Source organism: Trichechus manatus, unplaced genomic scaffold, assembly GCF_000243295.1.
Source record: "Trichechus manatus latirostris isolate Lorelei unplaced genomic scaffold, TriManLat1.0 scaffold00065, whole genome shotgun sequence".
Taxonomy (NCBI): Eukaryota; Metazoa; Chordata; class Mammalia; order Sirenia; family Trichechidae; genus Trichechus; species Trichechus manatus.
Genome location: NW_004444001.1, coordinates 6,777,178 through 6,790,476, shown reverse-complemented (window position 1 = coordinate 6,790,476; position 13,299 = coordinate 6,777,178). Strand labels below are relative to the sequence as shown.

Genomic DNA, 13,299 nt, shown 5'->3' with positions numbered 1-13,299 from the left:
TATTTATGTGATGGATTACATTGATTGTTTTTCTAATGTTGAACCATCCCTGCATACCTGGTATAAATCCCACTTGATCAAGGTGAATTATTTTTTTGATATGTTGTTGAATTCAATTGGCTAGAATTTTGTTGAGGATTTTTGCATCTATGTTCATGAGGGATATTGGTCTGTAATTTTCTTTTTTGTGGTGTCTTTACCTGGTTTTAGTATCAGGGTTATACTGGCTTCACAGAATGAGTTTAGGAGTAGTCCATCCTTTTCTTTGCTTTGAAATACCTTTATTAGTAGTGGTGTTAATTCTTCTCTGAAAGTTTGGTAGAATTCTGCAGTGAAACCATGTGGGCCATGGCTTTTTTGTTGGGAGTTTTTAAATTACCTTTTCAATCTCTTCTTTTGTTATGGGTTTGTTTAGTTGTTCTACTTCTGTTTGTTTTAGTTTGGGTGGGTACTGAGTTTATAGAAATTTGTCCATTTTCTCTAGGTTTTCAGATTTGTTGGAGTATAGTTTTTCATAATATTCTGTTATGATTCTTTTAATTTCAGTTGGGTATGTTGTGATATCGCCAATCTCATTTCTTATTCGGGTTATTTGCTTCCTCTCCTGTTTTTCTTTTGCAAGTTTGGCCAGTGGTTTATTGTTTTTGTTGATCTTTTCAAAGAACCAGCTTTTGGTCTTGTTAACTTTTTCAATTGTTTTTCCATTCTCTATTTCATTTAGTTCTGCTATAATTCTTATTATTTCTTTTCTTCTGGTGTCTGAGGGCTTCTTTCTGCTCTCTTTCTACTTGTTCAAGTTGTAGGATTAATGTTTTGATTTTGGCCTTCTCTTCTTTTTGTATGTATGCATTTATTGCTATAAACTGACCTCTGAGCACTGCTGTGCTGTGTCCCAAAGGTTCTGGTAGGATGTGTTTTCATTCTCATTTGAGTCTATGAATTTCTTTATTCCATCCTTAATTTCCTCTATAACCCAGCAATTTTTGAGCAAGATGTTGTTCAGTTTCCATGTGTTTGATTTTTTTTCCTTGCTTTCTCTGTTACTGATTTCTACTTTTATGGCGTTATGGTCAGAAAAGATGGTTTGTAATATTTCAATGCTTTGAATTTTGTTAATACTTGCTTTAAAGCCTAATGTGTGGTCTCTTCTGGAGAATGTTCCATACGCATTGGAAAAGAAAGTGTACTTGGCTGCTGTTGGGTGGGGTGTTCGGTGTATGTCTATGAGATCAAGTTGGTTGATGTGGCATCTTGATCTTCCTTGTCTTTATTGAGCTTCTTTAAGGGTGTTCTGTCCTTCACCAAAAGTGGTGTCTTGAAGTCTCCTGCTATTATTGTGGAGCTGTCTATCTCTTTTCAATGCTGTTAGAGTTTGTTTTATGTGTTTTGGAGCCCTGTTGTTGGCTGCGTAAATATTTTTTATGGTTATGTCCTGGTGTATTGACCCTTTAATCATTATATAGTGTCCTTCCTTATCTTTGTGGTGGATTTTACTTTAAAGTCTATTTTGTGAGAGATTAATATTGCCACTTCTGCTCTGTTTTGAGTGTTGTTTGCTTGATACATGTTTTCCATCCTTTGAATTTTAGTTTGTTTATATCTTTAAGTCTAAGCTGTGTCTCTTGTAGGCAGCATATAGACAGATCGTGTTTTTTAATCCAATCTGCCACTCTCTCTTTATTGGTGCATTTAGTCCATTTACATTCAGCGTGATTACTGATAGATATGAGTTTAGAGCTGTCATTTTTGATGTCTTTTTTTTGTGTTGTTGACAATTTCTTTGTTCCACTTAATTTTCTGTGCTGAGTCGTTTTTCTTTATGTGTTTTCCTTTCGTCTTTTTCATTGTTGTTGATTTTGTATTTGCTGAGTCTTTATATTTTTCTAGTTTTTTATTTTGACTTGTAGGATTGTTCATTTCCTCTGTGATAACCTTAATATTTACCCCTATTTTTCTAAGTTTAAACCACTCTTTTATTTCTTTATATCGCCTTACTTCCTCTCCATATGAACGTTCTATAGCTACATTTTTAAGTCCCTCTTTTTTGTTTCAGTGCTGTGGTCTTTTACGTGTTGACATCTCTGTTTCCCTATTTTCAATGTTTTAGCTTTGATTTATTTTTGTGATGTCCTTATCTGAGTTTATATCTGGTTGCTCTGTCCTGTGTCCTAGTCTTGGGTTGTTATCTATTGTTACTGATTTTCTAACCAGAGGACTACCTTTAGTATTTCTCGTAATTTTGGTTTAGTTTTTGCAAATTCCCTAAACCTCTGTTTTTCTGGAAATGCCCTAATCTCACCATCATATTTGAGAGACAATTTTGCTGGATAGATAATTCTTGGCGGGCAATTTTCCTTCAAGGCTTTATATATGTCATCCCATTGCCTTCTTGCCTGCATGGTTTCTGCTGAGTAGTCCAAGCTTAGTCTTATTGCCTCTCCTTTGTAGATGACTTTTCATTTGTCCCTAGCCACTCTTAAAATTCTCTCTTTATCTTTGGTTTTGGCAAGTTTGATTATAATATGTCTTGGTAACTTTCTTTTGGGATCTACCTTATGTGGGGTTCAATGGGCATCTTGGATAGGTATCTTCTCATCTTTCCAATATCAGGGAAGTTTTCTGCCAAAAAATGTTCAACAATTCTCTCTGTATTTTCTGTTCTCCACCCCCACCCCTGACCCTTTCTGGCACTCCAGTCACCCATAGGTTATTTTTCTTAATACAGTCTCACATAATTCTTAGGGTTTCTTCATTTTTTTAAATTCTTTTCTCTGATTTTTCCTCAAATAAGTTGGTGTCAAGTGCTTTATCTTCAGTCTCACTAATTCTGATTTCCATTGCCTCAATTCTGCTCCTATGACTTTCTATTGAGTTGTCTAATTCTGAAATTTTATTCTTAATCTTCTTGATTTCTGTTTGCTCTCTCTCTATGGATTTTTGCAGCCTGTCAGTTTTGTCATTATGCTCTTCTCTAATCTTCTTAAGTTCCTCTGTTGCTTTGTCTGTGTGTTCCTTGGCTTGTTCTTCATTTTGCCTGATCTTCCTGATCTCTTGAAGAATTCTGTATTTTAATCTTTGTATTCTACGTCCAGTAATTCCAAGAAGTTCTCTTCCTCTGGAATATTTCTTGATTATTTGTTTTGGGAGCTTGCTAAAGCCATCATAGTCTGCATGTTTATGTGATTTGATATTGACTGTTGTCTCCGAGCCATCAATAAGTTATTATATTTATTTGTTTTGTTTGCTTACTGTTTCCTAGCTTCTTGTTTTGTTTTGATATGCCCAAATAGGCTGCTCGTGTGAGCTAGTTTGATTATCAGTGACTTTAAAGCTCTAATGTCCTGTCACCAGGTAGTTAGATCTGTTACTAGGTATGTGAGCCCAGGAATCTGTTTACTTTTCTTGTATGGATTCAGCTCAGGTGTCCAGGTAGTCGGTCACCAAGTATGTGGTGTAAGCTCTCACCTACAGTCCTAGACAGGCAGGGGTGATTGGTGTAGGCACAGGTATCTGGCTGCAGTAGGGGTTCACACGCTGAGCGAGGCAGGGGGCTGACAGCTTCCCCTGAGTGTCTGGGAAGAAAGCATGCCCTGTTCCCTAGAGTGCATCAGTGGGTGGGATTTGCAGCCAGACTATGAGCACCCAGTGCTGTTAGCTATAAGGACTGGGAGGCACCGCTTATTCTTGGGCCCGTGTCACAGGTGGCTAGGTGGCATGGGTGGAACCACCAGTCATCAGGCCCTTGATGTGGGTAGGTGAGGACCTTGCTTAATGGGCAGAGCAGTGTCAAACATCACGAACCTGCCACTTCACCATTTAGCTGATACAGTTGAAGTTAGGCTTTAGGTATATACCCTGTAGTACTGTGCTAATGAGGACCTACACTGTTGAAATGGGCACACACAGGTGTATGCAGAGGTGAAAGGCATTCAAAGTCTGTGGACCCATCATGCCTGTGCCTAGGCAAAAGAGCTGTGCCTACCCTGAGTTCCCAGCTTAGCGGAGCTGGCAGATTATTTCTTCCTGTTTGTTAGTTTGTTCCTTCTCCAAGGCTGGGAGAATGGCTCACGGTGTGTGGCGGGCCCTACTTCTGGCCCAGGGGACTTAGCAATCTCTGAAGCCAGCCTGGGACCCGGTGCAGAGTGGGGAGGGGGCAGGTAAATGGGAGAGGAGTTTTTCTCAAAGCGGGTGTTTTTTGATCTGCATGGTAGGTCAGATGCATGTACTTATCTTTTGCCAATTGAACACTGCTTTCACTGGTTCTGGAGGCCCGAGTAGACTCTTTGCCATTCAGTGTCTCCTGACGTGGAAAACATCTCCTGAGCACCACTGCTTGCTTCACTGTGCACGCCAGCTGATCCAGACTGAAGGGGGCTGGCTCCTGCCAGGTCAGGTCTGGCAACTCCTCACTGCTTCTTAACTGTCTCTCCCTCCCCCTGACACTCCGACTGATTCCTCAACTTTGCCTTTGATGTTCAGGGCTCCTGGATTGTCATATGTAATTGATTCACGTGTTTTTTTGGGTCTTTGTTCTAAGAGGGACCACAGGAAGTGTCTGACTACTCCACCATCTTGGCCCTGCCTCTGGCAGCTTACTATTTAAAAGTTCACTGCTTTGAACCTAGTACCCCTGGTGACACAACAGTTAAGTGCTCTTCTGCTAACCCAAAGGTTGGTGATTGGAACCCACTCAGCGACTTTGAGGGAGAAAGACCTGCTTCTGAAAAGATTGTTGTTTTTGTTGTATGCTGTTGAGTTGATTCCATAAAGATTAAAAAAAAAAAAAAAATTGCCATCAAGTCAGTTCTAATTCATAGCAACCCTATAGGATAGAGTAGAACTGCCCCATAGGGTTTCCAAAGTTGTAATCTTTATGGAAGAAGACTGCCACAACTTTCTCCTGCGGAGTTGCTGATGTGTTTGAACAACCAACCTTTTGGTTAACAGCTGAGCTCTTATGCACTGTGCCACCATGGCTTACTCCATAAAGATGACAACCTATAAAATTGTATGGAGCAGTTATACTCTGTCACATGGGGTTGCTGAGTTGAAATTGACTTGATGGCCCCTAACAACAAGAGTGAACCTATTTGTGATATACATAACCAGTCTTCAGTTTTTCAAATAATTGGATTTTTAAAAATCTTTTCAGAGCACCTAAGTTGTTTGAGCTTTGGAATTTCATAACTTAATGACTTGTGCAGTGCATATATCTCATGGAGGGCTGGATCTGCATCTTCCCCACAAGACAGGGAATCCCTGACTTTGAAGCTTATTACTCTCCTATCAGAATAGAGATCCCTTGAGGAAAGGGGATACGTCTGCTGGGCTGCCTGAGTGTAAGGACTGAGTTTCCTCCTTTAGACTGGAGGCTCCCTGAGGGCTATGCCTGTGTCTCCACCATCAGACTGGGAGATCCTTGAAGGCAAACCTTGTTTCTCCCTCATCAGCCTAGGACTCACCGAGAGTGAAAGACTGTTATCTTCCTCTTCAGTCTGGGAACTCTCAGGAGGCAGGGCCTGTGTCTCCTCCAACAGACTGGGGCTCCCTGAGAGCAGGGCTGTGTCTTCCCCTCAGACTGGGGCTCCCTGAAGGCAGGGCTGTGTCTCCCTTCAGACTAGGGTTCCCTGAGGGCAAGGCTGTGTCTCCCCCTCAGACTGAGGCTCCCTGAGGGCAGGGCCATGTCGCCTCCTCCGACTGGAACTCCCTGAGGGCAGGCTGTGTCTTCCCTCAGACTGGGGTTCCCTGAGGGCAGGGCTGTGTCTCCCTATCAGACTGTGAGCTCTTCTTCAGCAGGGCAATATCAACGCCCTCCCCCTTCACCATCAATTTTCTGTTTCAAGATGCCTCCTTCCTCCTCTCTCACTAGACCTTGCTTAACAAGGTGTGTCTCCCCAGGTCCCCCAGCCCAGGATACGTACACCAAAGTGCAGCACTGGGAGGGAGAGACGCTGTCTGTGCAGTGCCCCTACAAGAATCGTAAAAATCGCGTGGAGGGCAAGGTTTGGTGCAAGGTCAGGAGGAAGAAATGTGAGGCTGGGTTCACCCGGGTCTGGGCACAGAGGCCCCACTACTTGCTGCAGGATGATATCCAGGCCAAGGTGGTCACCATCACCATGGCGGCCCTCAGGCGCCAGGACTCTGGCCGATACTGGTGCATGCGGAACAGCTCCCAGATCCTCTACCCCTTGATGGGCATCCTGCTGGAAGTGTTTCCAGGTGAGTGGGCCTGGGCTGGGTGGGGCCGTCCTCCCTGCCCTGCATCCCTCCAGCCACTGGCTGGCCACCATGTTGAAGCACTCTGCTAACATCAGGTTTAATAAGAATAATAATAATGAATAATAATCATGTTGCACCCGAGGGGTTTCAGAGTTCTTTTACAGACATCTTCTGATTTGATGTTCTTGGGTATTACTGTCACCATTTTATAAGTGAAGAAAGTGAGATTGTTCAGTGTCACAGAATTGGCAGGTGGCAGAACTGGGATTCGAACTCAGAACTCTCTTTGCTCTTTTTTATTCTGCCGTCTGTTTAACGTATATTTATTGAACCCTTACTATGTGCCAGGCACTGTGCTAGGCTCTGAGGATACAGGGGTAAGCAAATCAGACACAATCTTGCCCTATGGTAGATGACAGGCATTAACTTACCATAAGAGAAACAATTCCAGATAACAATAAATGTTCTTAAGAAAATAAGACAGTATGATGAACTGGAGAGTAACTCAGTGGTGGGGGAGTACCACAGATCAGAGAAGAACTTCCCTGAATAGATGCCATCATGCAGATCCTGAATGAGGAGAGTTCTCTAACCCTGTCAAAATCTGGGAGCTTCAAAGAGCATTCCAGGTGGGGAGAATTGTAGATGCAAATGTCCTGCGGTAAGAAGGAGCTTGGTGTGTATGAGGAAGGCCTGTATGGCTGGTCCATACTGAGTGTGGGGAAGGGTGATAGGAGTTGATGCTGGAGAGTCAGGCAGCATCCCTAAGGCTCCCCCCACCCATAAACAAAAGAAAACAAAACAAAACAGTGCCGTTGAGTTGATTCTGACTCATGGTGACTCCACGTGTTTCATGTGATGACTCACAACTCGTGCAGTTCCTCTTTCTTCCACCATCCCAACTTCAGGCTTCTTTTAGAAAATGGGATGGTAAGAGGCTGGGTTGATGGCTGAGGATAGCAGGACCAATTCAGATGTCTCTTGGTAAGCCCCAAGGAAGGTGTCTGACCCTAACTGATTGCAGCTTTTTTTCTTTTTTGGAATTTGGGATGCTTGGTGCCTCCTTGTCCTCATCTCTGGATCCTAGTCACCAGTTATGGAGCAACTGGAAAAGTCCCTGATCAACATGACTTTTTTGAAATCTCTTTGACCCACAGGAATGAGGAGGATCTTGAAAGTGATGAGAGAGATGGGGATAGTGAGGGGATGTCCTCTGAGAGCAGGTGGCCTGACAGGAGAGGCTAAAGAAAGTGTGAAAGTCTCTTCCTTTTTTGGAGTCCCTGGGTGGTGCAAATGGTTAACGCGCTTGACTGCTAACTGAAAGGTTGGAGGTTCAAATCTATCAAGACATGCATTGGAAGGAAGGCCTGGGGGTTTATTTCTGAAAAATCAGCCACTGAAGACCCTATGGATCGCAGTTCTACTCTGACACACGTGGGGTCACCACGAGTTGGTGTCAAATCCATGGCAACTGGTATTTTGGTTTTCTTCCTTCTTTACTATACCTGCTTCTTCCTGGCATCACCTTCTGGACAAACACACACCTGGTCACTCAGCAGAGCAGAATCCTAGGCCTAAGGTCAAGGAAGGGAACAGGGGACAGGCCCCCACCCTAGCATCTGGACAACTGCTTCCAGCACCGAGGCCCCAAGTCAGTCTAATGTTCCTTCCTCTCTGGTCCCTCAGCTCCCACAACTGAGAGGAACACTCCTTTGACGCATCTATCTAACATCCTCAAGGGTGGAATTGTTTTGGCAACAGGCCGAACCCCTACCTCTGACCCTGATGCACCGTTCACCACGGGCATGACTGTGTTCACACCTGGACTCCTCACCTTGGCCAGCATCTTGCCTTCCACTGCCCCAGAGACCACTGGACCAACCCCTATGGCACGACACAGCTTCACTGGAACCACCCCTACCACCACAGGGCGCAGGAGGACCACAGGGTCCCAGACAGTGACTGAGTCTCCCAGCAGTTCCTGGACCTCCTCTGTTGTCCCAGTGCGCATCTCCACCGAGTCTATGCCCCCAAGCACCAGATCGCCCACCACAGGAATGTGTCACACCGGCAGATCTCTTCTCAACAAATTACCGCCCATCAGGTACCTGGGGTCCTGGGGCTGGGTGACATTTTTCCCAGATATGGCAATAGCGCTTGGTGCCTGAACGGCTCTCAAGGTACAAATCTTAGACCTGGCCCTTTGCTCCCCAGGAACTCACCCGGGGCCTGTTGCTGAATGGGAGGGAGGGTGAGAGGTGGGAAACGGGAAGCTGGGATGGAGAGTGTAACATAAAGAGTGGCAGTGGGTATGAGGGTAGAGAATGGGATCAGCATGAAGAGTCTGGGGATGGAGAGGAGAGAGGTCGAGGATCAGGCTCAGGAAGTGGGGAATGAACCAGTTGCCATTGAGCTGACTCTGACTCATGGTGACCCCATGTGTGTCAGACGAAAACTGTGCTCCATAGGATTTTCAATGGCTGATTTTTTGGAAGTAGGTCACCAGGCATTTCTTCCAAGGTGCCTTTGGGTAGACTCGAACAACCAGCCTTTCAGCTAGCAGCCTAGTGCATTAACTGTTTGCACCATTCAGAGACTCCCAGTGGGAAATAGGAGATGCTTTAACTTGGGTTCTCCCAGAAGCACATCCTGAGACAAGGATTCGTGTGTATGTTGCTTGTGTGGGAGAGGGGAACACAGGAAAGATGGTGAAGTGAAGACACGGCAGGGCAGGTAGCCAACAAAGAGTACTTAATCAAGCTGCCACCACTGTGGGTGATAGGAGCCTAGTCCCACTGAGGAAACTCTAGGCTCCAATGTTGAACACCACCTCAGAGATATTCTCCCTGAAGATCAAGGGTGCTGGGGTATTAATACACCAACTCCTTTCGGTCATTGGTGGAGGGCTACCTGCTATGTGGGTGGCAAAGAGGGCTCCACTGACAAGGGAAAGACCTCAAGCAAAACAAAAAAGGCTGTGCAGAGACCAGTGTATCCCGAAGTGACACAGGCAAGGGGACTTGGGGGGGGGGGCACCCATAGCATTTGCTACAGAGGCTGGAAGTGGGAAGAGGCAGCCTCAGTCCCTGTGAGGAGAGCAAGGACCTTGATCTCTTCAGCCACTTATTCTCACACATAAGGAGATTTAGAGGCATAATGGAGAGGAGGAGCTGAGATGGAGAGGTGCTCCCCTCCACTGGGGGACTATCAGGACAAGGCCTTTGCCCCCAAGTACTCTCTGAAATTATCCCTGGGTCATTTTTGACTGATTTCCTCCCCTGAGCTCTGAGAGCCTCATTTCCTTCCCCCACAGGTGGGTCCATAGGGAAGAGAGGCCATCTCCCTTAGAGGTAGAGGGCTATCAGGGTGTCTGTGCTAGAGTCACCCCTGCCCAGCTCCTCCTGGGTGGCATGGGTCAGGGTGGGGGACACTGAGGCTCACCTCCTGCCATTCTCCCCGTCTCCTCAGGCACCAGGACTCTGATCCCACTGTGCTTGCAGTGGTGCTGGCCCTCCTCCCCGTGCCTGTGCTGTTGGTCATCTTCTATGGGCTTTGGAAGAGGAGACACGTGGGCAGTGAGTATAGCCCCCCTCCCAGCTGGAGTGCAGAGCACTGGGGCTTGACACATTTTTCAAAATGCCTTCCTGCGCTGTCTGTGACACCGAGTCCCCAGGTGATGTGTCTCTCAGCCTGTGTCCAGTCAAGAGGACCATGATGGCACTCAGCAAGGGAGGAGGGAATGTAAGCAGGGACAGCACAGCATAGTCCCAAGGGGATGGCCTGGCAGGAGCCAGAAGGCAGAGCCAGACCAGGGGCTGGGGCTGGGCCAAGAGCAAGGCCCTTCTTTATCTCTGTCCCTGTCCTGTAGGCTACAGCTTGTGCAATGGTCCTGCTAGACACTGGAGGGACGCGCCCGGACCAGAGCCCCCATGGAAGCTGACTTGGCCCGAGACCACCTAACTGTACAGAGGTGGCGCTTCTCCCAGAGGGGTCTCAGGAGTCCCAAGGAGGAATGAAGATGGGGCCTTGTCTGGACCGGAGCAAGACTGGGATGTGAGGACCTGCGTAATGCTGAAATCAGGCCTTCCCAGAAACACAGGCTGCAGTCTGCCCATGCCAGGGGCCAGCAGCTTGGCCCACTCTGTGGTGAACTCTCCTGGGCCCTGAGTGTTTTCCTGGGCTGCCAGGAATCTGGGGAGGGGCCCAGGGAGGAAGTCGTGGGGAAAGCCACTGAGAAGATCCTGCTCAGAGCTGCAGACCCCAGCCCTAGCTGGATGGCAGAGAAGCCCTGACAATTCTGTTTTGCAGGCAGAGCCTGAGCTCCGTCTGCCTCAGAGCCCCTTGCTATCAAGTGGAGGGGAGGGAGGCGTGGGTAGCTAGAGCTGCCCTCCTCCCACCTGTGACCACTGTGTCCTCAGCTCCCCTCCAGCTCCCCTGTGAACTTGAGAAAGAAAGTCGGGCTCGTGAGCCCCCAAGGCAGCTGATGTCTCTTGGGCCCTGCCCTGGAGGAGGAACAGACTAGGTACTGGGGGTCCATAGACGGTTGGCAGCAAGGGATCCCCAAGTTGTCCAGACGCCCCTGCTTCTGACCGTGTATCCTCTGTGCTCTGACCTGGCTGTGGCTACTTGTCACTTATCTCCTAGGAACCCATCCGCCCACTGCTGCCATCTGCTCACAGCCCCTCCTGGGAGCAGTGGTGTATCTACGGAAAACAGTGGCTGTGGCAATTAGTTTTAAATTGCTGAATGATCCTCTCGCAGCTGTCGATGGAAACTGTGATGGCCAACAGAAACTGCTCATTGGTGCCCCCCAGTGGTGCCCAGGGGATGCGCCATACCTCCCATACCTTAGATACCCCTCTGCCCAGGAGAGCCCCCCTCAGGTGCAAGGCCAGCCTCTCCCCAGACTGGGGTGCAGAGGTTGAATTTGGGGCTTGTTCTCTCTCGGTTTCCATACCTGGGATCCACGTTTGAGCTCCTGGAGGGGATTGAGGCCCCCAGCAGAGTCCACACCCAGGGCCACCTGAGATCTCAGATCTGTGTGTGTGTGTGTGGTGGTGGGGTTCACCCCACAGACTTTGGTGGGGAGGCCATGGCTCAGAGAAGGGGTGCATGTCCTCTCCTTCTGTGGGCTCACTGTCCCCTGGTGAGAGAGGGCCCACTTGTGACACCGCCGAGACAATTCAGAGCCAGCCACAGCACGTATGACTGGCCTGGATGGGGACAGGGGGAATGAAACCCAAGTAACCTCTGGCCTAGGACCCACTGGCTGAGGAATCTGTCCCCTGCCCCACTGACCCATTGCTCAGACTCTACCTCTACTGCCCAGACCACTGGCCCGATGTCCAGCAGTGAAGGCTGGAGAATACGGACAGGATTCTTCCACTGGAGAGGGGTGTCCCCCCAGCCTGAGCAACTGGAACAAGCATCTGGGATAGAGGTGACATCTCTATTCACGGCCCTGGGTCAGGGACTTCCTAGGCTAGAGAGTGAACATCATGGCCAGGAGAATGACTCAGCTGGGGCCTCTGTGGGCAGCTGATGGGGGCCACTCTGGGAAGCTGGGCTAGAGGAAGGGGTCCTGGGGAACAGCAAGGAGGAGACACTTCTTTTCTAAGTCCAGGAGAGGGCAGTAGAGGGAAGAAGCAGATTGAGGAACTGACAGATCTGGCTCCTAGACACACACACACACACACACACACACACAGAGTGACACCCGTCTCCACCAGGAAACAACCTGCTGAGAAGCCTTCCTCCCCATCAGGTGGGTGAGGCCATCACCCTGGTGTGTAGCTAGGAGGGGCTTAGCTCAGCTGGGGAGCTCAACTCTATTGCGATCCTGTGGCAGCACCACCAGCAGCCCATCTTGCCCGCGGGCGAGATGTGCGGTGGCAGTGCCCCGGAGTGGGTCTGGGACCGGGATCCAGGGATGCTGCCCTGTCACTGTATGACCCCGAGCAAATCACTAATTCTGTCTGGGCCTCATTTTTCCTTTCTGTGAAAGAGGACGATAATTTCTACCTCTCAAGATTGTTGTCAGGAGAAAACAAAATAACATGAGAACTGTGCAACTAAGTAAATGCCTCATTAGTGTTGGACTTCAAGTTCTTTCCAGCTCTAGTATTCCCTCTCCCACATGCTGCATTTAGTCCCTTCAGATCCTAGTCTCCTGATTTGTCCTCTCTCTTCCCACATTCTCTGTCACTGCGTAGATGTTGGGGGCCCACAACTGCAGCCCCTTTGATGAGGTCCTCTTATAAGGAGGATCAAGGGTGGGTAAGGCAGTGCCCTTGGAATCAAGGCCTGGGCTCAAATTCCCAGTTCAGCTTTTCGTCTCTGTCTGAACTGACTAAACCTAATTCCTCATCTGAAAAGGAGGATAGAGGGGAGCTCTGAAGCCCCTCCCACAATCACTTCCTAGATGATTAGGTGATAGGACGTGCACACTGCCATGTGGGGCAGGACAAGCAGACTCCACACCCATGGGATGTGCACACTGCCGTGTGGGGCACGACAAGCAGACTCCTCACCCGCAGGACATGCACACTGCCATGAGGGGTCAGCCAACGAGAGTGAGGTAGAAATGGCTGCAAATCTTATCCTTCACTCTGGACCAAAGGGAGTGTGGTGGGTTCTGTGCTTAGCTGCCCAGGATGATGGACTCAGAAATGATTGACTTCTTGCCCAGATGCTGGGGCTAGTGAGAACAGAAGGTTTAGCTTTCAGCCCCCCTTGAGCACAGCCTCAGCTGCAGAGAGCCACCTCACCAAGGTCAGCACCCCCTTTCCAGGGCGACCTGCACTCCTGGACTGTGATGCATGGTAGAAAGGCCCCACACCCCCTTGTCTACTCAGGGACGTTGTGAAGAGTATATTATCTCTAGAACTCCTCACAAGGTGGTCCAAGCTGCCTTCTGACCTATCTTGCAGCCTGACTTCTACCCAGTCCTGCTTGTCCTTCCTTCCCAAGGTGCTGGCCCAAGAGCACTCTGAGCCTCCTGCGCCAATCTCCGTCTCAGAGTCTGCTCCCCAGACCAACATGCAACACTGAGTTTGTGCAGTATTTCTTCTTTCCTTTGTT

The 13,299-nt window shown here is 48.3% G+C and overlaps 1 protein-coding gene across 2 annotated transcripts in view; it reads left to right on the top strand.

Moving 5' to 3' along the window:
• The window catches only part of TREML2 (triggering receptor expressed on myeloid cells like 2), a 17,671-nt gene extending 4,392 nt beyond the window's left edge, over positions 1 to 13,279 (top strand). The window contains exons 2-5 of one of the 2 annotated variants that reach the window (XM_023734179.1): positions 5,899 to 6,219; positions 7,906 to 8,323; positions 9,688 to 9,794; positions 10,088 to 13,279. In XM_023734179.1, coding sequence (XP_023589947.1) covers positions 5,899 to 6,219; positions 7,906 to 8,323; positions 9,688 to 9,794; positions 10,088 to 10,179 — 938 coding nt within the window. In that variant the 3' untranslated portion in view covers positions 10,180 to 13,279. Of the gene's footprint in view, positions 1 to 5,898; positions 6,220 to 7,905; positions 8,324 to 9,687 lie in introns of both variants that reach the window. The other variant, XM_023734178.1, reaches the window with a different exon arrangement.
• The last annotated feature ends 20 nt before the right edge of the window (positions 13,280 to 13,299 follow it).